Below are 21299 nucleotides of genomic sequence, written 5' to 3'. Positions count from 1 at the left end.
ATTCGGTGACCTCTCATACCTAACTGGAAACTCCATAAAATTAAGGACTCTATTATTACTTCTGAATCTCTCATTCTATAAAACTCTTCTGTAGAACACACATCAGACTATTTCAAACTAGTGATTTGAAAGAACGTCTAGAACCAGCATTTATTATTGAAACTTGTGAAAATTCACACAAACCATGATTTTTGACACGTCTTTAATTATCACGAATCAAATGTACTTAGTGCACAGTATTGCAAAGAAAAGCATCATTTCCTAGATTTCATCTTAAACTCCTCTCTGTAACTTTCATTTTAGTTTTACTTTTCTTAGTCAGAAAAAAAATATTTATTCAACCCATAAATATTTTTTAAAGGACTGCACTTGTGATGGTCACCAGGTAATGCAGTATGTAAGTACTGAATCACTAAGTTGTAGCGGTGCCTGGGTGGCTCAGTCAGTTAAGTGGCTGCCTCTGGCGCAGGTCGTGATCTAGGGGTCCTGGGATTGAGCCCTATGTTGGGCTCCCTGCTCAGCAGGGAAGTCTTCTCCACTTCCCCACCCCCGCTCATGCTCTCTCAAATAAATGAATATAATCTTTAAAAACAAATACTGTACACCTGAAAACTAATATCGAACCATATGCTAACTAGAATTTAAATAAAAACTTAAAAAGAAAAAAAAATCTTACTAGCTTTGTTGAAGATTTTTTAATTTTTCATCTGAGAGAGAGAAAGAGAAAGTGAGAGCATGAGAAAAGGGGAAGGTTCAGAGGGACAGCGAGAAGCAGACACCCCACTGAGTGGGGAGCCCAATGCAGGGCTCAATCCCAGGACCCCAGAATCACAACCTGAGCCAAAGGCAGATGCTTAACTGACTGAGCCACCCAGGCACCCCGGCTTTGTTAATTTTGAAAGTGGATAAGCCTGTAGAAACATTAAGTTACAGAAACATGAACTAGAGTGTAAGACTCATCTGTGATTCCTTTACGGAAAGATAACCATTTAGTGTATTCTTTTGAAGGCGTTTTTAAAAAGTTTATGAACTTTTTTTAATATGTGAAATTGTATCACATAGTATGTGTTCTGTGAGCTTTTTCATTTATTTAATTCATGAATTTTTATTTTCTTTGATTCCTACTATAAATAACAGTAACTATACTTCAAGTTTTATTTTGGGAAGAACTTGATTTCGTCTTCCCTATAGACACTGAACTCTTTGAGGATAAGAACTCTTACTCGTTTTTGTTTCCTACCCCCTAATATATTCAGCAACTCAAGGTTTCTTGAATTTATTTTTTAAAAGATTTATTTGAGAGAGAGCGTGTGAGAGAGAGCATGAGAGTGGGGTGAGGGGCAGAGGGAGAAACAGACTCCCCCACTGAGCAGGGAGCCTCATGCAGGGCTCATGATCCCGGGAGATCATGACCTGAGCCTAAGGCAGACACTCAACCCACTGAGTCATCCAGGTGCCGCACCCAGGTGCCCCTGGTTTCTTGAATTTAATTTTTTATGAACTAAACTACTGTTATGGTATATGTGAACTCTTTTTAATTCAGTATGTCATTAATCCTTTTTAAATTATTCATGGCTGCACCAATCTCTATTGTATGAACATACCACAGACACTATTATTAGAATGTCTGCTATTTCATAACACTGTAATGAGTATTTGTGTCTAAACATCTGCACATCTTTTCCTTTTTAAATAACTGTTCAAAATATAATGCCGTCCCAAAAATGGAATTAAGGGCACAGACTTTAAAGTTTTAATACATATTGCCTGATTGCCCTCTAAGAAAATTCTATCGTATGTTTTTATAATTGGGGAGGAACTTGAAAAAAACTGAGAGGTAGAGTAGCTTGGCAAAGATTCAAGGAAAGAAATATGGAAGTAGATAATTCTGTCCATATTTCCCCACAGCCCCAAATGATTTCTTCGATATTTAATAAGAACACATTTCTAACTCTGAAATGCTAGGTTTAACACGAGGCCCCAGTCCTATCTTTTAAAATCATATACACAAACCTTTAGTTTTTCTTCCTGTCATATTGCCTTTGTTGAATACTCTTGCCCAGAACACAAACTGTATGTCAATATGTGTGTATGTGTACATGTGAAGGAAAAAAGAGAACAAAACCAATAAGAACAGTTAATAGACAAGAGTGCATGGAAAGCTGGCTGGCAAGTTAAAACCGAGAAAGTATTCTTTAAAACGTTCTATAATTCATGCCAAATGCTTAATGTCTTGGTCAGAAGAACAGGGTCATTTGAAATCGTCAAGGATTAACATAAAATTCTAGCAGTTATACAAGGTATCTGGAGAAACCTGAGCTCTAAACCTTCTGAACTTTTTACCCATACCCTTTTGACTGCTGGCTGGAAGCAATCTGCATCTCCAGAATTTCCATCGATGCTGCTGGGCTCACCATTTTGTTCATTTTGTGCTTCTCTTAAAACAAAGGGGGAAAATGTTAAAAATCACAAGCAGAACAACAACACAACTCCATCTGGCTACCTTAAAAAGCCCAGTTACTGCACTTTTGCATGTATACTTAACTGTTTCCTGAGACCTGCTGCCAGGACCATGGCACTGTGATGGTTAAACCTCTTGATGATGGCAGCATTACTATTCTCCTTTATGGATTTAGAATTAGAAGTAGATGGCACGGAAGAGATGCCATAGCCCTATGAGAAACAATTTGGAAGATTAAAAATCAAAATAAAGTTCTGGTTTTCTTATCCATTACGAGAGAGATGCTTAGCTGAAAAAATTTTCTGGATGATGGGACTATATTAATTCTAAGCATTACTCAATTTTTACAGATAAATATTTAAAAAGTTACATACACATAAAAATACAATATGCTCCTTCTGACATCACAAAAATAATCTTAATCTTACGCTGTGCATTTTGGGGTGCCTGGGTGGGTCAGTCGGTTAAGTGTCTGCCTTCAGCTCAGGTCATGATCCCAGGGTCCTGGGATGGAGCTCTGCATCAGGCTCCCTGCTCAGGGAGGAGTCTGCTTCTCCCTTTCCCTCTGCCCCTCCCCCCTGCTGGTGCTCTTTCTTCCTCTCTCGAATAAATAAAATCTTAAAAAAACAACAACGAAAAACTTAAGACTGCGTACTTTTTAAAAAAAGATTTCAAGTCATCTCTACACCCAATCTGGGGAATCAAACTTAATAACCCTGAGATCAAGAGTTGCATGCTCTACTGACTGAGTCAGCCAGGTGCCCCAAACTGTGAATTTTTTTAAAGAGCAGTTTTAGATATAGTTAGCAAAATATTAAATGAAGAAACAGAATACAGTGAAAAAAAGCATGGACTTTGGAGTCACATAAATATGGATTCAAATTCTGGCTTTATAACTTTTTAAGTATTAGTCTAAGCAAGGGTAGTCAATTTTTCCAAGCTCTGTAAAATGAGATATTGGAGAAACAGGTATTTTCAAACATGTACTGAGTTTGTGCTGGGCCTTATGGACAGAAAGTTGTTAAGACCTGTGCCAAAGGACCCAGAATACAAGTTAGTAGGGTGCTGGGCTGTAAGTCAGTACACATAGTTAAGACTTCTATGTGCTACAAGAGAGGAAGTAGCCAATACAAATTCAAAGGAAGAACATTTTCCTCTAAGTCTTAGAACAGAACTATCTATATATCACACACCTCCCTTCCAATAGAAGCCCCACTATGGTCTTTTAAAAACGGAAATGAAACAATAAAAGGAATTTTAAAAGCCCTCTACAGGGAAGAGATCATAATTAATCTAGGATCAGTCTGTTACATTATGAATGACCACACGTCTAACTCCAGCTAGTCATTTTGAAAAGAGAAGGTGACAATCACTGGGGATGGACTGGTGAACATTCTTTCTCAGTAATGACACTGGTAAGGCAGAGAGGGAGAAGGGGAAAGGACTAATCCCTAACAAAGTGGAGTTAATAATGTCTTTATCTCAAATGAATAGTACTTTTTTTCTTGCAAATAACCTATATGAAGTGGTAACACCTGAAAAAGATGCTTCAGCAAACTTATACATTTTCTTCAAAATATTTTATAAGACATTAGAAGGGAATAAAGATTAATTCTTAAAAAATGCAGCATAGGAAATTTATATCTAGATATCTAGAGCATGAATGAGTGTAAGTGGCCCAAACTGAGGTAGAAGCAGGCAGAGGCCAAATCAAGAAGAGCCTTGCAGCAGTTTTGATTTTAAGTTCAATGAGAATCCATTAAAGAGTTTTGCACAGGAAACTATCAAGATCTGATTTATACCTTCCTGCTAGAGGAAAGTAACTATAGGAAACAAAAGTGGAAACAGGAGTATGAATTAGGAAGCTAATGAAAACAACCAAGACAAACACGGCAGTAGCCTAGTAACAGGGAGAGGGTGGAAGGTGGAGACGGACAGATGTGGACAAATCAGAGATGTGTTATAGAGGACTTGCTGATGAGCTGAGTGTTGGAGGCGAAGGAAGGGGAGGAAGCAAGGAGAATTCCAGGTTTTGGCCTGAGCAACTAAGTCCATGGTAATTTTTTTTTTTTTTAAGTTTTTATTTATTTCAGAGAGAGAGAGAGAATGGGAGTGTGGGCACATGCACATAAGCGGTGGGCGGGGGGACAGGCAGGCAGAGGGAGAAGGAGAAGCAGACTCCCCACTGAGCAGGGAGCCCGACATGGGACTCGATCCCAGGACCCCAAGATCATGACCTGAGCTGAAGGCAGATGCTTAAACGACCGAGCCGCTGAGGCGTTCCAATGGTAATTTTTTTTTTTTTTTTTTTGAGACAGGGAAGACCCAGGAAGAAATAGGTTTAAGAGAGGAATAAAAGGCTCCACTTTGTGCATCTATGCCAAGGTGTCTGTGAAGTATCCAAGGGAAGATAGCAAGTAAGCAGGTGGATGTATAATTTTGGAGTTCTGGGGTCAAAGAGACCAGCGCTACCTGGGATTCATCATTACATATTAGTATTTAAAGCAACGGAGTGAAGACGATGTATCCTGAAGGTGGCCCGAGGCCACATCATGGGACAGTTAACAACAGCTAGAGGATGACAGAGGAAAGAGAGGCACCAAAGGAAAAACTGAATCACCCAACATTTCTATTAAGGGGATTGGTTATATAAATATTTACATTTCCATACAACGGAATACTGGGCAGGCACTAAAAAACATAAATAATGGTAACACCTACTATTTGTTGAGCCCTCACTGCGTACCACACTCTTCTACTCTTGTAGCAATCCTATAAAGTCAACATCTTTTCTGTATTGCATTTTTTCCACTGAGATACAATTGACACATTAACATTTCATAAGCTGAACGTATAAAATGTGTTAACTTGGTATTTATATATTGCAATATGATTACCCTAAAGCTGACATCTCTGTCATGCCATGTAATTATCATTTCCTGTTCTGTGGTAAGGATGACTAAGATACAGCAACTCTGAAGTTTATAACACAGCATTGTTGACTATACGCTGTGCATTAGATCTCTAGAACTTATTCATCTGCTGGTGGCAAGTTGGTACCCTTAACCAACATCTCCTCAATTTTCCTACCGCCCGCTAAGGTCAGTACTATCAACCTCATTTTATAAGAAAACTGGGCTTAGAAATGTTAAAAAAAAAAAAAAAAAGTCAGAGTCTAAGCCAGGTAGTTTGGCTTTACAGTCTACGCTCTTAACAACTATGGTTTAGCTTGAACTGACAGTGATAATAGGCAAAGTGAAGAACAAAGTCACACATGAATATGTGTAATATACCATCATTTTTTTTTTAAAGTTAAAAAAATTTTATTTGAGTAATCTACACCCAAAATGGGGCTCAAATTCACAATCCTTAGATCAAGAGTAGCATGCTCTTCCACGTGAGCCAGCCAGGCACCCCAACATACCATCATTTTTATTTTATTTTTTTTAAAAAGCACTAATGGGGCGCCTGGGTGCCTCAGTTGGTTAAGCGTCTGCCTTCAGCTCAGGTCATGATCCCAGGGTCTGGTGATCGAGTCCCACATCAGGCTTCCTGCTCAGCAGTGAGTCTCTGCCTGCTTGTGATAAATAAAATATTAAAAAAAAAAAAGGCACACTTTCCCCACATTAAGCTACACCTCTAAGCTTCACAAAGCTTCATTTTTTCAGGATGATTAAGGAGGGCAGGGCCATATTTTAATATGTTGAAATTCACAAAGAAAGTGCCTGAATGTGGAGAATTACCTAGAAAACTCAATTTCATTAAGGAAATGACTCATGTGGGCACCAAGGATAATTTTCTGCTAAAGACTGTAGGTCAAAAGTTTAACATTGGTTTCCTCACCTCGTGAGTACCATACACTAAAATAAAGGAAAAAGTTTAGAAAACGTGTATGTGGCCAGAAGAGGAACCAAAAGAAAGGTAAGAAAATGAAAATCTGAGTGTGAAGACAATAACTGAGGAAGGCAGGCTTCTAGCTTAGAAGATAGGGGTGGGAACGGAATTTGCCTCAATCAAAAGGGATCCCATCTTTTCCCGTGACTGAATGTATCTGTAAGTCTGTAGTCACGATTCGGAGATAGGTGGCGCATACCTGGTGGGCTAGCTGTTGACACATATTGGAACTAGTGTGGGCTAAGGGTCACGGGCATGCTCTAGATCTGACAAACAGTGCTCTATGGAAAAATGTTTATCTTTTCTTGGCCTACTGATATTGATCCACATTTCTTCAGAATAACATCAGAGAATAAATCTGGATTCATAATACGCTAAGACTTCACATTACCTAGAGAAGTACCAATGGGAGCAAAAGTCTTAAAAAAAGTTTTAGCAAGTCATGTAGGAATTTCAATTTTTCACAGCAATTTTAACAGCAAACAGTGCTATTGACAAGCACTTCTAATAAATCACTCCAAATAATGAAATTTTCTTTATATTTTCAAAAGCACAATCTACATTGAAGGCAATTTTTAAACTAGTTGAAGACTAGGAAGACTGTTTTCTTTCTTTTTTTTTTATATTTTATTTATTTATTTGACAGAGACAGAGAGAGCCAGGGAGAGAGGGAACACAAGCAGGGGGAGTGGGAGAGGAAGAAGCAGGCTCCCAGCAGAGGAGCCCGATATGGGGCTCGATCCCAGGACCCCGGGATCATGCCCTGAGCTGAAGGCAGACGCTTAACGACTGAGCCACCCAGGCGCCCCGAAAGACTGTTTTCTCTCATAAATTCTTTTTTTTTTTTTTTAAAGATTTTATTTATTTATTTGACAGAGATAGAGACAGCCAGCGAGAGAGGGAACACAAGCAGGGGGAGTGGGAGAGGAAGAAACAGGCTCATAGCGGAGGAGCCTGATGTGGGGCTCGATCCCATAACGCCGGGATCACGCCCTGAGCCAAAGGCAGACTGTGCCACCAGGTGCCCCTCTCATAAATTCTTTTAAATTAAAATTTGTTTTTTGTGGGACTCCTGGGTGGCTTAGTTGGTTAAGCATCTGATTTTGGTTTGGGTGGTGATCTCAGGGTCCTGGGATCAAGCCCTGCATCAGGGTCTGTGCTCAGCCGGAAGTCTGCCTATCCTTCTCCCTCTCCTTCTGCCCCTCCCCCCACTCGTGCTCTCTCTGTCTCTTGCTCAAATACATAAATAAAACCTTAAAAAATATAAGTTTTTTGTTTTTAGTAGGCTCTACGCCCAGCCTGGAGCTCGAACTCACAAACCCTAGATTAACAGTCACCTGCTCTACAAACTGAGCCAGCGAGGCACCCCTCTCATAAATTCTTTTAATACCACTTACCTCATCTAATGGTTTATCTTCCAAAGCTGTCAAATCAAGTAGTGGGTTTTTCACTCCTAATGAAACCATTGTTTTTAACCCTAGAAAATCAATGAAATAAAAAGTTGGTCAAGACTGACCTTCCTCAAAAATAAAAAGTTCACTAAGAGCACTATAACTAGAGAGCAGTAAATTAAATTTAACGTATGTCAGGGATAAACAGTTACCTTTTTCATCTATTTTGGCACATTCTGCAAAGAGGTCCTTTGACCCTGTATTCAGCCGGTCCCTGTGAAAATAATGGGACTGAAAGAAACGTGTCCAAAATTCCTTTTCTGTCATGTTGTGGGGAACATTTTCTGCATATTTCATTTTTACTGTAGAAAAAAACCATAATATTTACATACACAATTTCCATTTCTTAAAATCTCTCAAATTAATCAAAATACAGATTAACAGCAAAAACTAGATCAAACTACTCAACTTTACATACCGTATATAATCATCTAACTGTAAATATGAAATATAACTTGAGAGATTAGGTGACACACTACCTTTATGAATCTTAACAAATTACAAAAAAACCTTATTTTGCGCCAAGACAAGGAACAAGTTTCAAAGTTTTAGCAGAAATACCAAGAATCAATACCCAACAGACTATCGGTGCAGCACATTCCTGAAGCTCAGAGTCATACAAGCAAAGAGGTTAAGAGCATGGTCTCCTGAGCCAGAGAGCCTGAGTTTAAAATCCTAGGTCTGCCACTCACTATCTATGTGATCTTGTGGAAATTACATAATCTCTCTGCATCTTTTTTCCTCATCTGTTACATGAAGGTATGCAAGAGCACCCACTTCATAAGATTATTTGTAATGACTAAATGAGTTAATATACATAAAAGCCTTAGAATGGTGTCTGGTATATAATAAACACTATATAATTATTACTATCAGAAAAATATGAAAATAATTACATTACAACTTGATAATTCTTTGAGGCAGACACAAGCTGCTATAGAAGCAAAGGGGAGGCTTGTACCTGCCCAAAGAAGTCAGGATTTTATAGAGGTGGCAGTGACACAATACTTGAGTCCCATAGGGTCTCAAGAAATGTTTTCAAAGGACTAAAGGAGCAGGAGTGAGGGAGTGGAGAGAGAGAACTGTATGGTCAGTAGAATAACTGAAATGGTGCTCTCAACCTTGGCTGCACAGCATAAATTACTAAGGCTGGGGTCAGGTCATTTATACTTTTAGGATGCTTTCTGCAAGGGTAAGGATCTGTGGGTTATAAAGGTCACTTGAGGCAGCATAAAGGATGATGTGAATTACTGCTGTAGAGACTCATTTACTGATACCTCTGGAGCAGGTCATTTTGTACAGATATGCTGAAGGGTAAAAAAGTTTAAGAACCACTGATGGAAGAATGGGAAAGTCATCTTACGAACTGATGACAGCACATTATATAATGACCCGTTAGTAACTACCATATGTCTTCACATATTTTATTGCACTTCATCAGGAACAAAGGGTAAGCTTTCTGTTTTCCACTGATGTATTACTGAATTCATCCAAAGAAATACTTCAACCATGTGGAAAAGCTGATTCTTCTTACCTGCTGGATAGGTCCTAAATATGGATTCAATGATATCAGAGGTTAAATTGTATCTCAGACCATTACATCCATCTGTTTGGGGCCGGACATCAGCCTAAAATAAAGACCACACATATATAGTCATTAGAATATTGGGGGAAGATGTGTAGCATATAATAGACACCGGACAAAGGTGGCAAAACAGACTTTCTGAATAAACTAGAGACAGAAATTAAGTTCCTCACCCTTACTTTTGGCATTGAGATACGGCTCAAAGAAGCCTGGTTTGGTTTCACATCATCTTACTGATGTGTAAAATCTGCTTCCTTGAAAATTCAACATGGTCAAATAGATATGTAAGTGTGACCAAAGGCAGATAGCTAGTAGAGCTTTAACATAGTACTTGTACAGTTACCAAAACAGCTATAAACCTTGGTTACTAAGTAAATACTATCTGACTGGTTTCTTTAGGAAAGGCCCTATTAATTCAATTCACTACTAAGCACCCAGGAAGATGCTAAACATATAATTGGTACTCAAATTTTTGTTAAATGCATAAATACTGCTTTGGTTCCACCAGAGTATAGATTAAATGAATCCCACTTTCTCACTGTACAGGTAAAGTATTCCCAATTTTTCGCTAAAATACATTTTATAAATCTTAACACGATGGTCATTACACATTTAACTCTGCATTATAAATATAGCAATCATAAAAAAAGGTATTAGAAAGTTCTACATTTAAAAGAATTAGGGGAAACAAGTATTAGTCCAATTGCTAAAAGATTCTCTTTATTTTATTAAAGTCCCTTTAATTTCCAGCATGTTAGGGTCAAGTACCCAAGACAAAAAAGTATAGCTGGCAAAAAGTATCTATTTAAAATATATTGCATTTATTTTTAAAATATTTTAGATGAATACCATAGATACCAAAGTATCCACTGATTTAAATTCAAGGAAATGCTAAGTTTTACAAAAGAAATGGCATTTTTTTTTAAAGATTTTATTTATTTATTTGACAGAGAGAGAGTGAGAGAGGGAACACAAGCAGGGGGAGCAGGCGAGGGAGAAGCAGGCTTCCTGCTGAGCAGGGAGCCCGGTGCACGGCTCAATCCCAGGACCTTAGGATCATGACCTGAGCCGAAGGCAGATGCGTAACAACTGAGCCACCCAGGCACCCCAAGAAGGGGCACTGTTAACACATATACCAGGGTTTTTTCTATCTTTCTCCCCCTGCAGAAATGTAGAAGGGTCACATACCAGAAATGCTGCAGAAATGCCAACATCCTGCTTATGATTGGATGTAGAACTCTCTGTTGCATTTACATTTAAACGATTGGCCCAGAATTCCTCAGCACTGATCACTTGACTCACAACAAGGTCTTTATAAAGCTGAAATAAAACAGGATCTTCTTGCAGCATTCTGGTGATAGAATATATTGAATATATTGAACTTCTAGAATAAAACACTATTTATGAAACACTTTAAAAAGATTTTAACAACATGAAACCCTGAGACCCTCGACTTTCATTTTATGATGCTGGCATTTAGTTCATTTGTCAGTATGAAAACAAACAAAAAATCATCTTTGGAAAACAAATGAAGATAAATGGAAGTCTGAAGAAGCAAAATCTAAACTCTTTGAGGGTATAGATTTGGTGGTACTCATCTCTATACCCAGTGATACAAAGGTCACTGTGGCTGTATTTGTACTGTACTGTATTCTCTTTCACAAATAAAGGTGAAAGGGGAGAGAGGAGGTACGCCTGAGATATTCCGGCCACCAATTTCTCGCTGATAAGCACCTGGAGACTTAAGCAAGGATGGCCTGGAAGATATTGGCGACAGAATAATTTGTCTTATCAGAAACTCATTATTTTATATGTCTTCTCTACTTTTTTACAATATGATTTCTTTCAGGTTTCTCATTCGCAAGCACTTTTAATGGTTTCGTGTCATCTTGGCGACAGAGAACCGGGAGAAGGAGTGAAAGGACCTTATCACCTTTGAGTCTCAGCTGTGTTCCTCATCAGATGTTAGGTTTAAGACAGTTAATTTAATTTAATGCAGCACAAGGGATAAGAAATAACAAGCTGTTACTCTACTAAGAAACCAGAGAGAATCCAGTGTCTCTTTATTCTTTTCCCCCTTCACCTGTTTTTCTCTTCCAGCTCTTTATTCGCTTTCCTCTTGAATTTGGGCAGCAGCTGCTGAAGAAGGTCTTTCACTGCATCTCGCTCTTTCACGGCTGTGCTTTCATTGGAAAAATGGAAGTTAGTTGTGTCCCCTGCATGCAACACCAGCTGAAGTTGAATTTTAGCTTTTCCTTCTGGACTGATTTTCTGGCCTAAAAAGAAGCATGAGGCAAATTAGATGAGGACACCCACACTGAAAACTGTCCTACAATAGGCTACTTTTCCTCCCCTGAAGATTCAGAATTCCTTTGGGCGTTAGCTGCCCTGCTCCAATCTTAATGCTTCTGCAGAAATGCCCTCTTCTCAAATAATCCCAAATAATCAGAGCACAGTTTAACAAATTCACTGCTAACACTCTGCTTCCTCCTTCAGTATCCTCTTTGTGTGGCACTTCTCACCACTGTCTCTACCTCAAGATACTAAAGGGCTTTTGCTTCCATTCAACTGGGGCAGATCTCTAAATAGCCAACCAGAGTCCTGAATAGCTGACTCCGAAAAACATTATCATTAATAAAAATGATCTGTCGTAGTTCAAAAAACTCCAAAACACAGCCCATGTCTTACTAATTGCAAAGAAGAATACGTAATTTTACATTTGAGAGATCTGGTTTCATCACTTCAACCAAGGGATGAAACTTAGTTTCATCCAAAGTGGGTGGGGCAACCTCACACTACGGGCTTTCTGAGGGGCGGGAATAAGTAAATACCACCACCTATGTGTTGTTCTTGCTGCGAGGGTTTAACCTGAGTATAATCAAGCCTGTAGACCTGACTTCCAGTTTTTGAGAAATAAAGGTCTACACAAATAAATCAGAGAAAACCCTGAAGCGACGAGCAAACATAATCAGAAAGTGGTATGTGACAAGCCTATAAAGACTGAAGAGACTACAACTCCACCTGTGAAGCCAGATTATAGTTACAAAAAGAAAAATCACTGCTGCGTAAAACATTATTGAGACAACTGGGGAAACATAACAACGTTCTGGATATTTATTACTAAAAATTTCTTGGTGTGAAAATATTACAGAGCAGTTAGTGTATACACACACAATAGTAAGTGGGATATGTTATAAAGGTATGCACTGTACCATTCTTAAAATTTTTTATAACTTTGAAACTTTTCATAATAAATTGAGGCTGGGAACATCAAAATACACCTACATAATGGAGAACTTGTACTCCTAAAGTAGTGGGCCTCATGGCAATAGTAGCGCTTCTCTTTTTCAGGGGAAGAGAGATGGAGGGGCTTTGTCCCATGAAATGGGAGAGTCTTGGTAGTGTGAAACAAGCTGCCTAGAGCCTGAAACCCAAACCACCCAGCTTCTAAACAAACTTTTTCAATAAAGATGCCGCTTCCAGACCACAGTTTAAATAAAATATCTTACTACCAAAAATAGCAATATAGAGCAATTTACACTGGCAGCCAGCCTACTCTGGTATTCTATTTCTCTGAAACAAAACTATCACCCCTTGCTAGGCACCTTTTCTCAGTCATTGCTTTATCCTTGCTCTATCTTAGCTTTTGCCTCTGAGAGGCCTACTTCTGAGGTTTTGTTTTGTTTTTTTTTTTTTAAAGATTTTATTTATTTATTTGAAAGAGAGAGAGAGAGCATGAGCAGGGGGAACAGCAGACAGAGGGAGAGGGAGAAGCAGACTCCTGGTGAGCAGGAAGCATAACGTGGGGCTCAATCCCAGAAGCCCGGGATCACGACCTGAGCTGAAGGCAGAAGTTTAACCGACTGAGCCACCCAGGCGCCCCCTGAAGTTTTTGAATTAGCTTATTTAACTGCTGATTTTCACCTTAGCAATTTGCTATTGACAACTTTGAGTGGCTTCTTTCAGAAATGGGTATTCTTTCAAATATTCAACTTAAAATGAAAACTGATCTGGTACAGATCTAGATTTGGGTATGTGCTCTCCTCAATAACAGAACTGCCGAGAGAATAGGAGAAGAGTATATTCTTTATTGAATGTTGTGGATATCACAATGAGTATGTATTTTGCAGAGCTACAGGACCAGCTTCCTGTTTAAGAAAAATGTTAATAGAGGTAGTTCCTAATTTATGAGTTTCTTCTGGTACAAATGTTGATTTGTAAAAATACTAGGAGGAACTTGGCGAGGCACTTTTCCACAAAATTTTAAAAGGAGGTAGTATTACCAGAAAAGTGGACAAAAGACCAGATAGCTTAGTCAGTACTTAATTATGATGAATTTTAAACAGTATTTCCTTTTGAAAGTTAAAATTCTAAGTTATTTCATAGTGGAGATAGATGAAAATCTTGGTCATTTCCAGCAGCAAAGCAGAAGTCCTTAGGGCCACTGTTCACACACAAAGGACATTTATAAACTGAGCACCTGAATGTGGAAGGTTGTCTGTTTTTTGAGGTGTCATGTTCCTTGAAATCGACACAGGATTTCATCTAGGAGAAGAATTTTATGTCAAGGAAAATAAGTGAATTCATATTAACGGTCACAGATCAGATACCACAATTTTAAGGATACCGTGCTCTGTATTTCTCCTATCTATGTCCAGTAAAAAAGTGAGTCTATCTTCTCAACAGATGGCGGCCACGTAGCCAAAGATTAATTAGACAACTTGATTAAATGATACAATTTTATTAAAGGGCAATCTGCCATCATCTAATAACATTTTAAACGCATGAACCACCTGAACCAGTAAATCTACTGCAGGGATGTACCTCACACATACAACCTCACAAAGATACTAGCCCACAGAACTATACTCCAGTATTGTTTGCATTAAAAGAATTCTGGAAACTTCCTAACTGTCTTTCAACAGAAAACTAATTAAGTACATGATTGTCGAACCATTTAGTGGAGTATTATGCAACTCCTAAAAGAAGGTTGTGGAAATAATGAATCATGGAATACTACATCAAAAACTAACGATGTACTGTATGGTGAATAACATATTATAATTTAATAAAAAAAAAAGGTTGTGGAAATCTTCACATGATATAGATTTACATATATAAAATTATACAAACTCTATTATTAATCACAGGTTACAGAATAACATATGTTCAGGGATCCCACTTTATAATTACTTCAATATGGTTGACTTTTTTGGACACTATAATAAAAAACCCACAAAGAGTGTATGAGCAATTGTTTAAATAAAATTACTAACAAATATCCCATCAGACCTTAGTATAGCTGACTTACATTTAATATCTGCATACATATGGCTGATGGTAAATCTATCTTTGCCTTCAGGTGCCCAAGCGATTCTCTCTGCCATGAGGTATAAAGCTCCATCCTGCTTCTTCTGACGCACCTTCTTCACAATCAGCAAAACTTCTTCAGATGAAGTTGCCATGATGCCTAGAAAGTGCTAACAAAAGATAAAAGATTTCACATCTCAATTAGGATCGGGTTTGTTGACTTCTGGAGTCCTTTCCAAATCTAAACCTGAACTAATAATGAGGAAGAAAAAAGTCCCTGATTGAAAGTCGAAGATAAAGTTGTATGGCATTATCCTTTAAAATCAAATTTAATCTGCTCATGTGACAGGTGTGAATTTACACAACACAGTTTATGACACTTGCCGGTTTTTAAACCATTTCTACATATTCTAATCAGAATTATTTTCAATTTTACTTTTAGTTCCTCAGTAATATTCCTAAGTCTTAAATGTATGACTTGACTACAGATACGCTTTTTTTTTTTTTTTAAAGATTTTATTGATTTATTTGACAGAGATAGAGACAGCCAGTGAGAGAGGGAACACAAGCAGGGGGAGTGGGAGAGGAAGAAGCAGGCTCATAGCGGAGGAGCCTGATGTGGGGCTCGATCCCTTAACGCCGGGATCACGCCCTGAGCCGAAGGCAGACACTTAACCGCTGTGCCACCCAGGCGCCCCCAGATATGCTGTCTTTAATCTACATCTAGAATTGTAGAACTTTAGAATTAGAACCTTACTGAATGTTTAGTTCAATTTTGTTTTCAGCTGAAACAACTAAGTGCCACAGGGTTTGTGTGATCTTCCCAGAACCACTCTCAGAGCTGAAACCACACCCACGTTTCCTGATTCCTGGTCTAAGTTTCCTCCTGTGCGCTTTAAAAGAAAACTTTTAACCCTTAACACTTCAGATGCTATTTTCCCCATCATTTAGCAATCAAATGTCTTCAACCGTTCTCCAGGTCTTGGCCAAAGACTCACTTGTATGTGGCTAATTCATTACCTAGGAAACAGCTTTTCTACTCCTTAAATGCTCAACCCAAATCCTAGAGGCCTGGGTGTGGCTGTCTGGAATATGAGGCTGGAAAGGAATTTGTTAAACCCTGTATGGGTTTAACAGGAAAGAAGCCATGATTGATGGCGATGTCTGCCATGGGCTGTGATGGGGAAAGCGATAGCACAAATGCCCCATACATGTCATTTCTGGTGAGGTTATGACTTCATTCCCAAAGAAATAATTTAAAGTATACCTTTAAAACATTTACTTCTTCAGGGATAGCTTAAAATACAAGTTTAGAGAAATTAACATATCTAGGTACAAGAATTAAATTTGCCATGAGCAAACAAGTGAAGCTTTATTGAAGCATTTTTCCTGGAGGTTAAAACAATTGAGAACAACAAAATACGGCATCTGCCATTAGTTATAACTGACGAACACTTCTATGTGGACATGGTGGGAAAGTAAGCATCAGGAAGAGCGGCAGGCATTACAAATCACGGAAATCAGCAACTCTTCCATCACCTCTGAGGATTAATGAAAAATATGACTGGATTAAAACACATTTTAATTGTAGGTGACACACAGTATTACATTGGTTTCATATGTATAATATAGTGATCTGACAAGTTATGCTCACCACAAATGTAGCTAAAATAAAAAAATTCATTCAAGCAGTAATTTAGAAATGAAAAATTCAAGTAAAAAGTGAAATCTTAATTTCTCTGAAGCCGATTTCCTGAATTTTGAGTAGCCGCATATTCCCTTTCATAGGTACCTTTACAGGTTACTCTACTCGAGGAATAGAAAGAAAAAGGGTCAATGTGAATACATTTATTCAATAAATCTGTGCTGAGCCAACAAGTCCAGGGGTTATCCAAAGATGAATGTCTGACAATAATGATTCTGCTTTTAAAGAGCTACCCGTTAGTGAGAAAGATATGTCTCAGTGTATACAAATTGGAATGTGTGAGGTTCCTAAAGGGAGATAAAAAATGTTCTGAATTAGGACTCAGAGGCCATTTCTTCACAGGAGGTTTTACCAAAGGTTTGTCACAGGTTTTTTAGTGCAATTTAAAAAGTCAGGTGTAATTAACAAACTACCAAAACGTGTACATCTTAGGTGATCTGTTTGATGTATTTCAACAATTGTATACATCCGTGTACCATTACTCAAAACAAGACAGACAACATTTCTACCACCTCCAAAAATTCTCTCATGTTCTTTTCTACTCAATTCTCTTCCTCTCACCCTCCAGCAACTATTTTCTGATTTCTATCACCACAGATTAGTTTCCATCTTTCCTAGGTTTTCATATAAACGGAACCATGCACCATGTACTCTCTAACGTTTCACCTAACCTGTTTTTTGAAATTCACCACATTACTACATGTATCAGTAGTTTCTTCTTTTTTATACCTACATTAATTATGAATTGGGTCTTAAATAAGGATTTTGACAGAGAAAAGGAAATAGGCATTACAGGCAAAGGGAACGGTTTGGGGCAAAGGTTTGAGACGCTAGGAAGGGTAAGCAGTCTGCTCTGCATGTAGTATAAAGTTCATGACAAAGATCAATGGGATAATGGAACTGGATGGTTAAGATAGAGACAGTGGAGAATGCCACCATGGTAGACAACAGAAAACCTCTAAGGACTTTTGAATAGGGCAGTAATTTGTATCTTATAAAAATTAATCTGTGGACAATACGAGAGAGACTTAAGAGAAGGACTAGCAAAGGGTCTGAACCACGCTGGTGGCAGCAAGAACAGAGAGGAAGGGACAAGGAGGAATACTGAGGAAGCAGGATGAAGAGACACTGCAAGCACTGAAGGGGTCACAACTGCTTGCTCATACCCCACTTCCAAGCCCTACTGGCATGAGTACAGTAGTGCCATTTACAGAAAGAATTCAGAAGGAAGAACAGGTTTGAAAGTGAAGACAAGGAATTCAGTTCCGGACATGAAGAGTGTGATGAAGTGCTGTTGAGTCATGCAGGTGGAGATAAATTAACTTGTTTTTCACTTGCCATTGAAAATACTTCCCCATGTTGTTTTACAATCTCCAGTTTGGATATCTATAATATAAAACATACACAACAAAGATAAACATTGTTAATATATAATACCATCTTTTAACTGATTTACTTATTTATTTAATATCCTCCTAGATTTTGATTAGAGCTTTGCTGCTTAAAATGTTTGAAAAACTACTGTTTTATAAGACTATTTAATGATATGAAAAGATACACTGTTAGATAATCAAAAAAAGCAGGAAAAAAAGCATGTAGTTTATTTCATATTAAATTTAAAAAACTTCTCTAAAATGTACTAAATGCAGGGAGCCTGGCTGGCTCAGTTGGTAGAGCATGCAACTCTTGATCTCGGGGTCATGAGTTCAAGCCCCCCACGTTGGGTGTAGAGCTTATGTTTAAAAAAAAAAAAAAAAAGTACTCAATGCTTACTAATATGTGGCAGGCACTGGGCTAAGTTTTTAACAGGCATTATCTCATTCGGTCCCCAGTTAACAATCCCAGGGTAGGTTCTATTATTAGTTCTATTCTGCAGATAAAGGAAACTGGATCTAAAAAAAATCAAGATGCTTTACCAATGCATCAAGGAAGCAGCTAGGTTTGAATCTGGGTCAGCCCGACCTTGGAGTTCCACCATGCTATTTTGCAAATATATATGACTGGAGGGATATACACCCAACTTCATAGTGGTTACCTACTGGTGAGGGAATTACAGACAACTTGAATGTTCATTTTCTGGATTTTCTATAATACATATTCTATAATGAGAAAAGTAGTTATTAAAAAAGTCTTTCCAAGAGTTTGCTCCCTATCAAACCAGAGGTTTGTAAGGTAACATGGGAAAGTGTTAGGGGTGTTAGTGTAAGAAAACAATTGTTTTGGGGGCGCCTGGGTGGCACAGCGGTTAAGCGTCTGCCTTCAGCTCAGGGCGTGATCCCGGCGTTGTGGGATCGAGCCCCACATCAGGCTCTTCCTCTATAAGCCTGCTTCTTCCTCTCCCACTCCCCCTGCTTGTGTTCCCTCTCTCGCTGGCTGTCTCTATCCCTGTTGGATAAATAAATAAAATCTTTAAAAAAAAAAAAAAAAAAAAAAAAAGAAAAGAAAACAATTGTTTTGTTATTTTCAAAATTTCTGTAATATGTATCGATTGTTTTTTATTTACCTTAAAAATTTAATGTATAAAGAAAATTCTATAACATTTATGGAACCATTTAATACTTTAATATTAATTTTGATATTCATCACAATACACATTGTAACAACTTAGAATAAAAAAACAGTCTGTACTATCTGAAGTTACACTGTATACTATACAAACCACATTTTAGGAAACACGAATCAAAATCTGAAAGATAGGAGGGGAGGCTTTATGGACAGGGGGAGAGCAATTTTAAGATGATTTTAAGTATGTCCATATATGGAGGAAAAGCAGTGAGCAAGGACAGCTGATAGAGCAAGTCTCCAATTAACTGGGCTTATATGCACAAATAAAAAGTGCTAGCTTTGGAAAAGAACAGAACAACTTTTCTGAGATAAGAAGGTAAGAAAGAAAAGATAAGTGAAGACAGAGAAACTGTAAAATGGAGAATAAATTAGATGGAGGGAACCATTAGAGTCAGTCACTACACGTAAAACCATTTGTATTAAAATCCATTTGGGAGAACATTAAAAATAAATCAGAGATAAGTAACTGAACATTGGGATGACAAGTCAATTGTTTCACAGCTAACTTGCTTGGCAAATTTCCTTGTTCATTTGTAGCACCTCTGTTAATTGTACAAGACCAGTTTTAGAAAGTTTAAAAAAACCAGTGGGGATATTCTACAATGCCTTATGTGATTTTCGGATTTTTCTTGAAGATGGCTCCATGGGTAGCAAAAACTTCTCCCCAGTAAACCTCTATAAGAGCCACAGAATATTTTGTTTATGAAAAATATTGGTTAGTCCCACTTAAATCAGGTTGATGATGATCTATCTTTACTTAAAAGATTATTTTTAGATTATATTTTTAAAAAGATTTTATCATTTATTTATGAGAGTGAGCTTGTGCGTGAGCACTCGGAGAAGGAGTAGAGGGGGAAGGAGAGGGACAAGCAGACTCCTTGCAGAGCACAGAGCGGAGCTGGATCCCAGGATCCCAAAATCATGACCTGAGCCAAAACCAAGAGTTGGACACTCAACTGACTGAGCCACTCAGGTGTCCCTACTTAAAAGATTATTTACTTTATGAAATTATCTGCCACAAGACTTCTTTAAATAGCAAGATCCTCCAGTAAAGGGATTAATTCATTTGCAGTTAAATATTTGCTTGAAGTTAAACGTACATGCCTTGCTGAGCCTTTGCGCATTCTCCTTCTCTCCTATCAACTAGCTTTTAATCATTTTTTTGGTACTTAGAGTACTAAGTTTCAAAATTACTAGGCAAGACTTTCTGTTCTCTTGATAGCACTTATCACAACTATAATTAATTTCTAAAGTAATTCTTTTAATGTTTGTCTCCCCTGACAGACTACAAGCTTCATAAAGGGAAGAGGATGCATGTGTTGTATTCACTGCAATACAGCACCCAGCCACATATTTGGCCTATATGAAGAGTCCAACAAATATCTGTGACATCAATTTAAGATCCTTGTTGTTAAAAGAACACCAGGTTGGTAAGATACATAAGACACCTTTGCACATTTATCCTTGGCTAAACTTCAGGAAGCATTATAGTTCTCGACTCAGAGATCAGAGTATCGTCCCTCAGAGATTCTAGTAACTCGTTTAGAAGGAAACAGGGATAGGAAGAATTTGAAACTGATCAACAGAAACCTTTAAATTACATCCTTTCTAATGTGCAGAAATAAATGAGGCAGAAACAAGGACAACAGGTGAAATATAAACTCCATAACAGCCTCTAAAAGGAGGATTATTAATAGAGAGAGCTGCTGTATTTGCCAGCATACAAAATGGAGATCTGGAATGCTGCTTGCTATGAGGCAATCCAAAAAAATTTTAACAATTCAGCATTACAGAGAATAGGACCTTGAAAGTATGTAAAAAGCGAACAAAATTTACCATTTTAATGAAAGTTACACACACAATGAAGCTATTAAGGGGAATAACTGATGTAGCAATTTTGAGACCAAGCACTTTTTCATTTTACAGCAGTGCAGGGAGAGGCAGGAGGAGGAAAATGCGACAGAGACCAAGACAGAATGAATGTATGCTCATATTCACTAATAAATACTGCATGCTGACAAGAGTACAATATTAAAATTGAGAGAGCAATCAGTTGGTGATCAAAGTGGGGAAGGGAGAGACTTATTACTTATTAGTTGGACGCCTGATACTGCCACAATGAAGGCAGACTAAGAGAGAAAAGAGGAAGGGCACAAGACATCTCTAGAAGCAGTATCTGTGAGGTAGAAATAGTGGTCAAAATGCTTGGAAAGCTCAGACTGATGGTAGGGGGAAAAAAAACCCAGCAGCACAGAAAAGCAGGGCTAAAAGGTGGAAAGATAAACCAACAGGGAGAAGATAAAAGCCTCAGAGGCAGTACATGCAGTA

The 21299-nt window shown here is 38.0% G+C and overlaps 1 protein-coding gene across 3 annotated transcripts in view; it reads right to left on the bottom strand.

Annotated features, from left to right (window-relative positions):
* Positions 1 to 21299, bottom strand: part of GTF2H1 (general transcription factor IIH subunit 1) — a 37014-nt gene that overhangs the window by 14274 nt on the left and 1441 nt on the right. The window contains exons 2-10 of one of the 3 annotated variants that reach the window (XM_008686925.2): positions 17745 to 17792; positions 14703 to 14871; positions 11475 to 11667; positions 10580 to 10742; positions 9341 to 9434; positions 7959 to 8108; positions 7753 to 7832; positions 2546 to 2673; positions 2350 to 2437 (exon numbers count right to left, since the gene is read on the bottom strand). In XM_008686925.2, coding sequence (XP_008685147.1) covers positions 2350 to 2437; positions 2546 to 2673; positions 7753 to 7832; positions 7959 to 8108; positions 9341 to 9434; positions 10580 to 10742; positions 11475 to 11667; positions 14703 to 14871; positions 17745 to 17747 — 1068 coding nt within the window. In that variant the 5' untranslated portion in view covers positions 17748 to 17792. Of the gene's footprint in view, positions 1 to 2349; positions 2438 to 2545; positions 2674 to 7752; positions 7833 to 7958; positions 8109 to 9340; positions 9435 to 10579; positions 10743 to 11474; positions 11668 to 13871; positions 13937 to 14702; positions 14872 to 17744; positions 17793 to 21299 lie in introns of those variants that run through there. The other 2 variants (XM_008686927.2, XM_008686926.2) reach the window with 2 other exon arrangements.

This window comes from Ursus maritimus, unplaced genomic scaffold (genome assembly GCF_017311325.1).
Source record: "Ursus maritimus isolate PB19 unplaced genomic scaffold, ASM1731132v1 scaffold_23, whole genome shotgun sequence".
In the NCBI taxonomy this organism is placed as follows: domain Eukaryota; kingdom Metazoa; phylum Chordata; class Mammalia; order Carnivora; family Ursidae; genus Ursus; species Ursus maritimus.
This window is presented reverse-complemented; position numbering and strand designations above follow the sequence as displayed.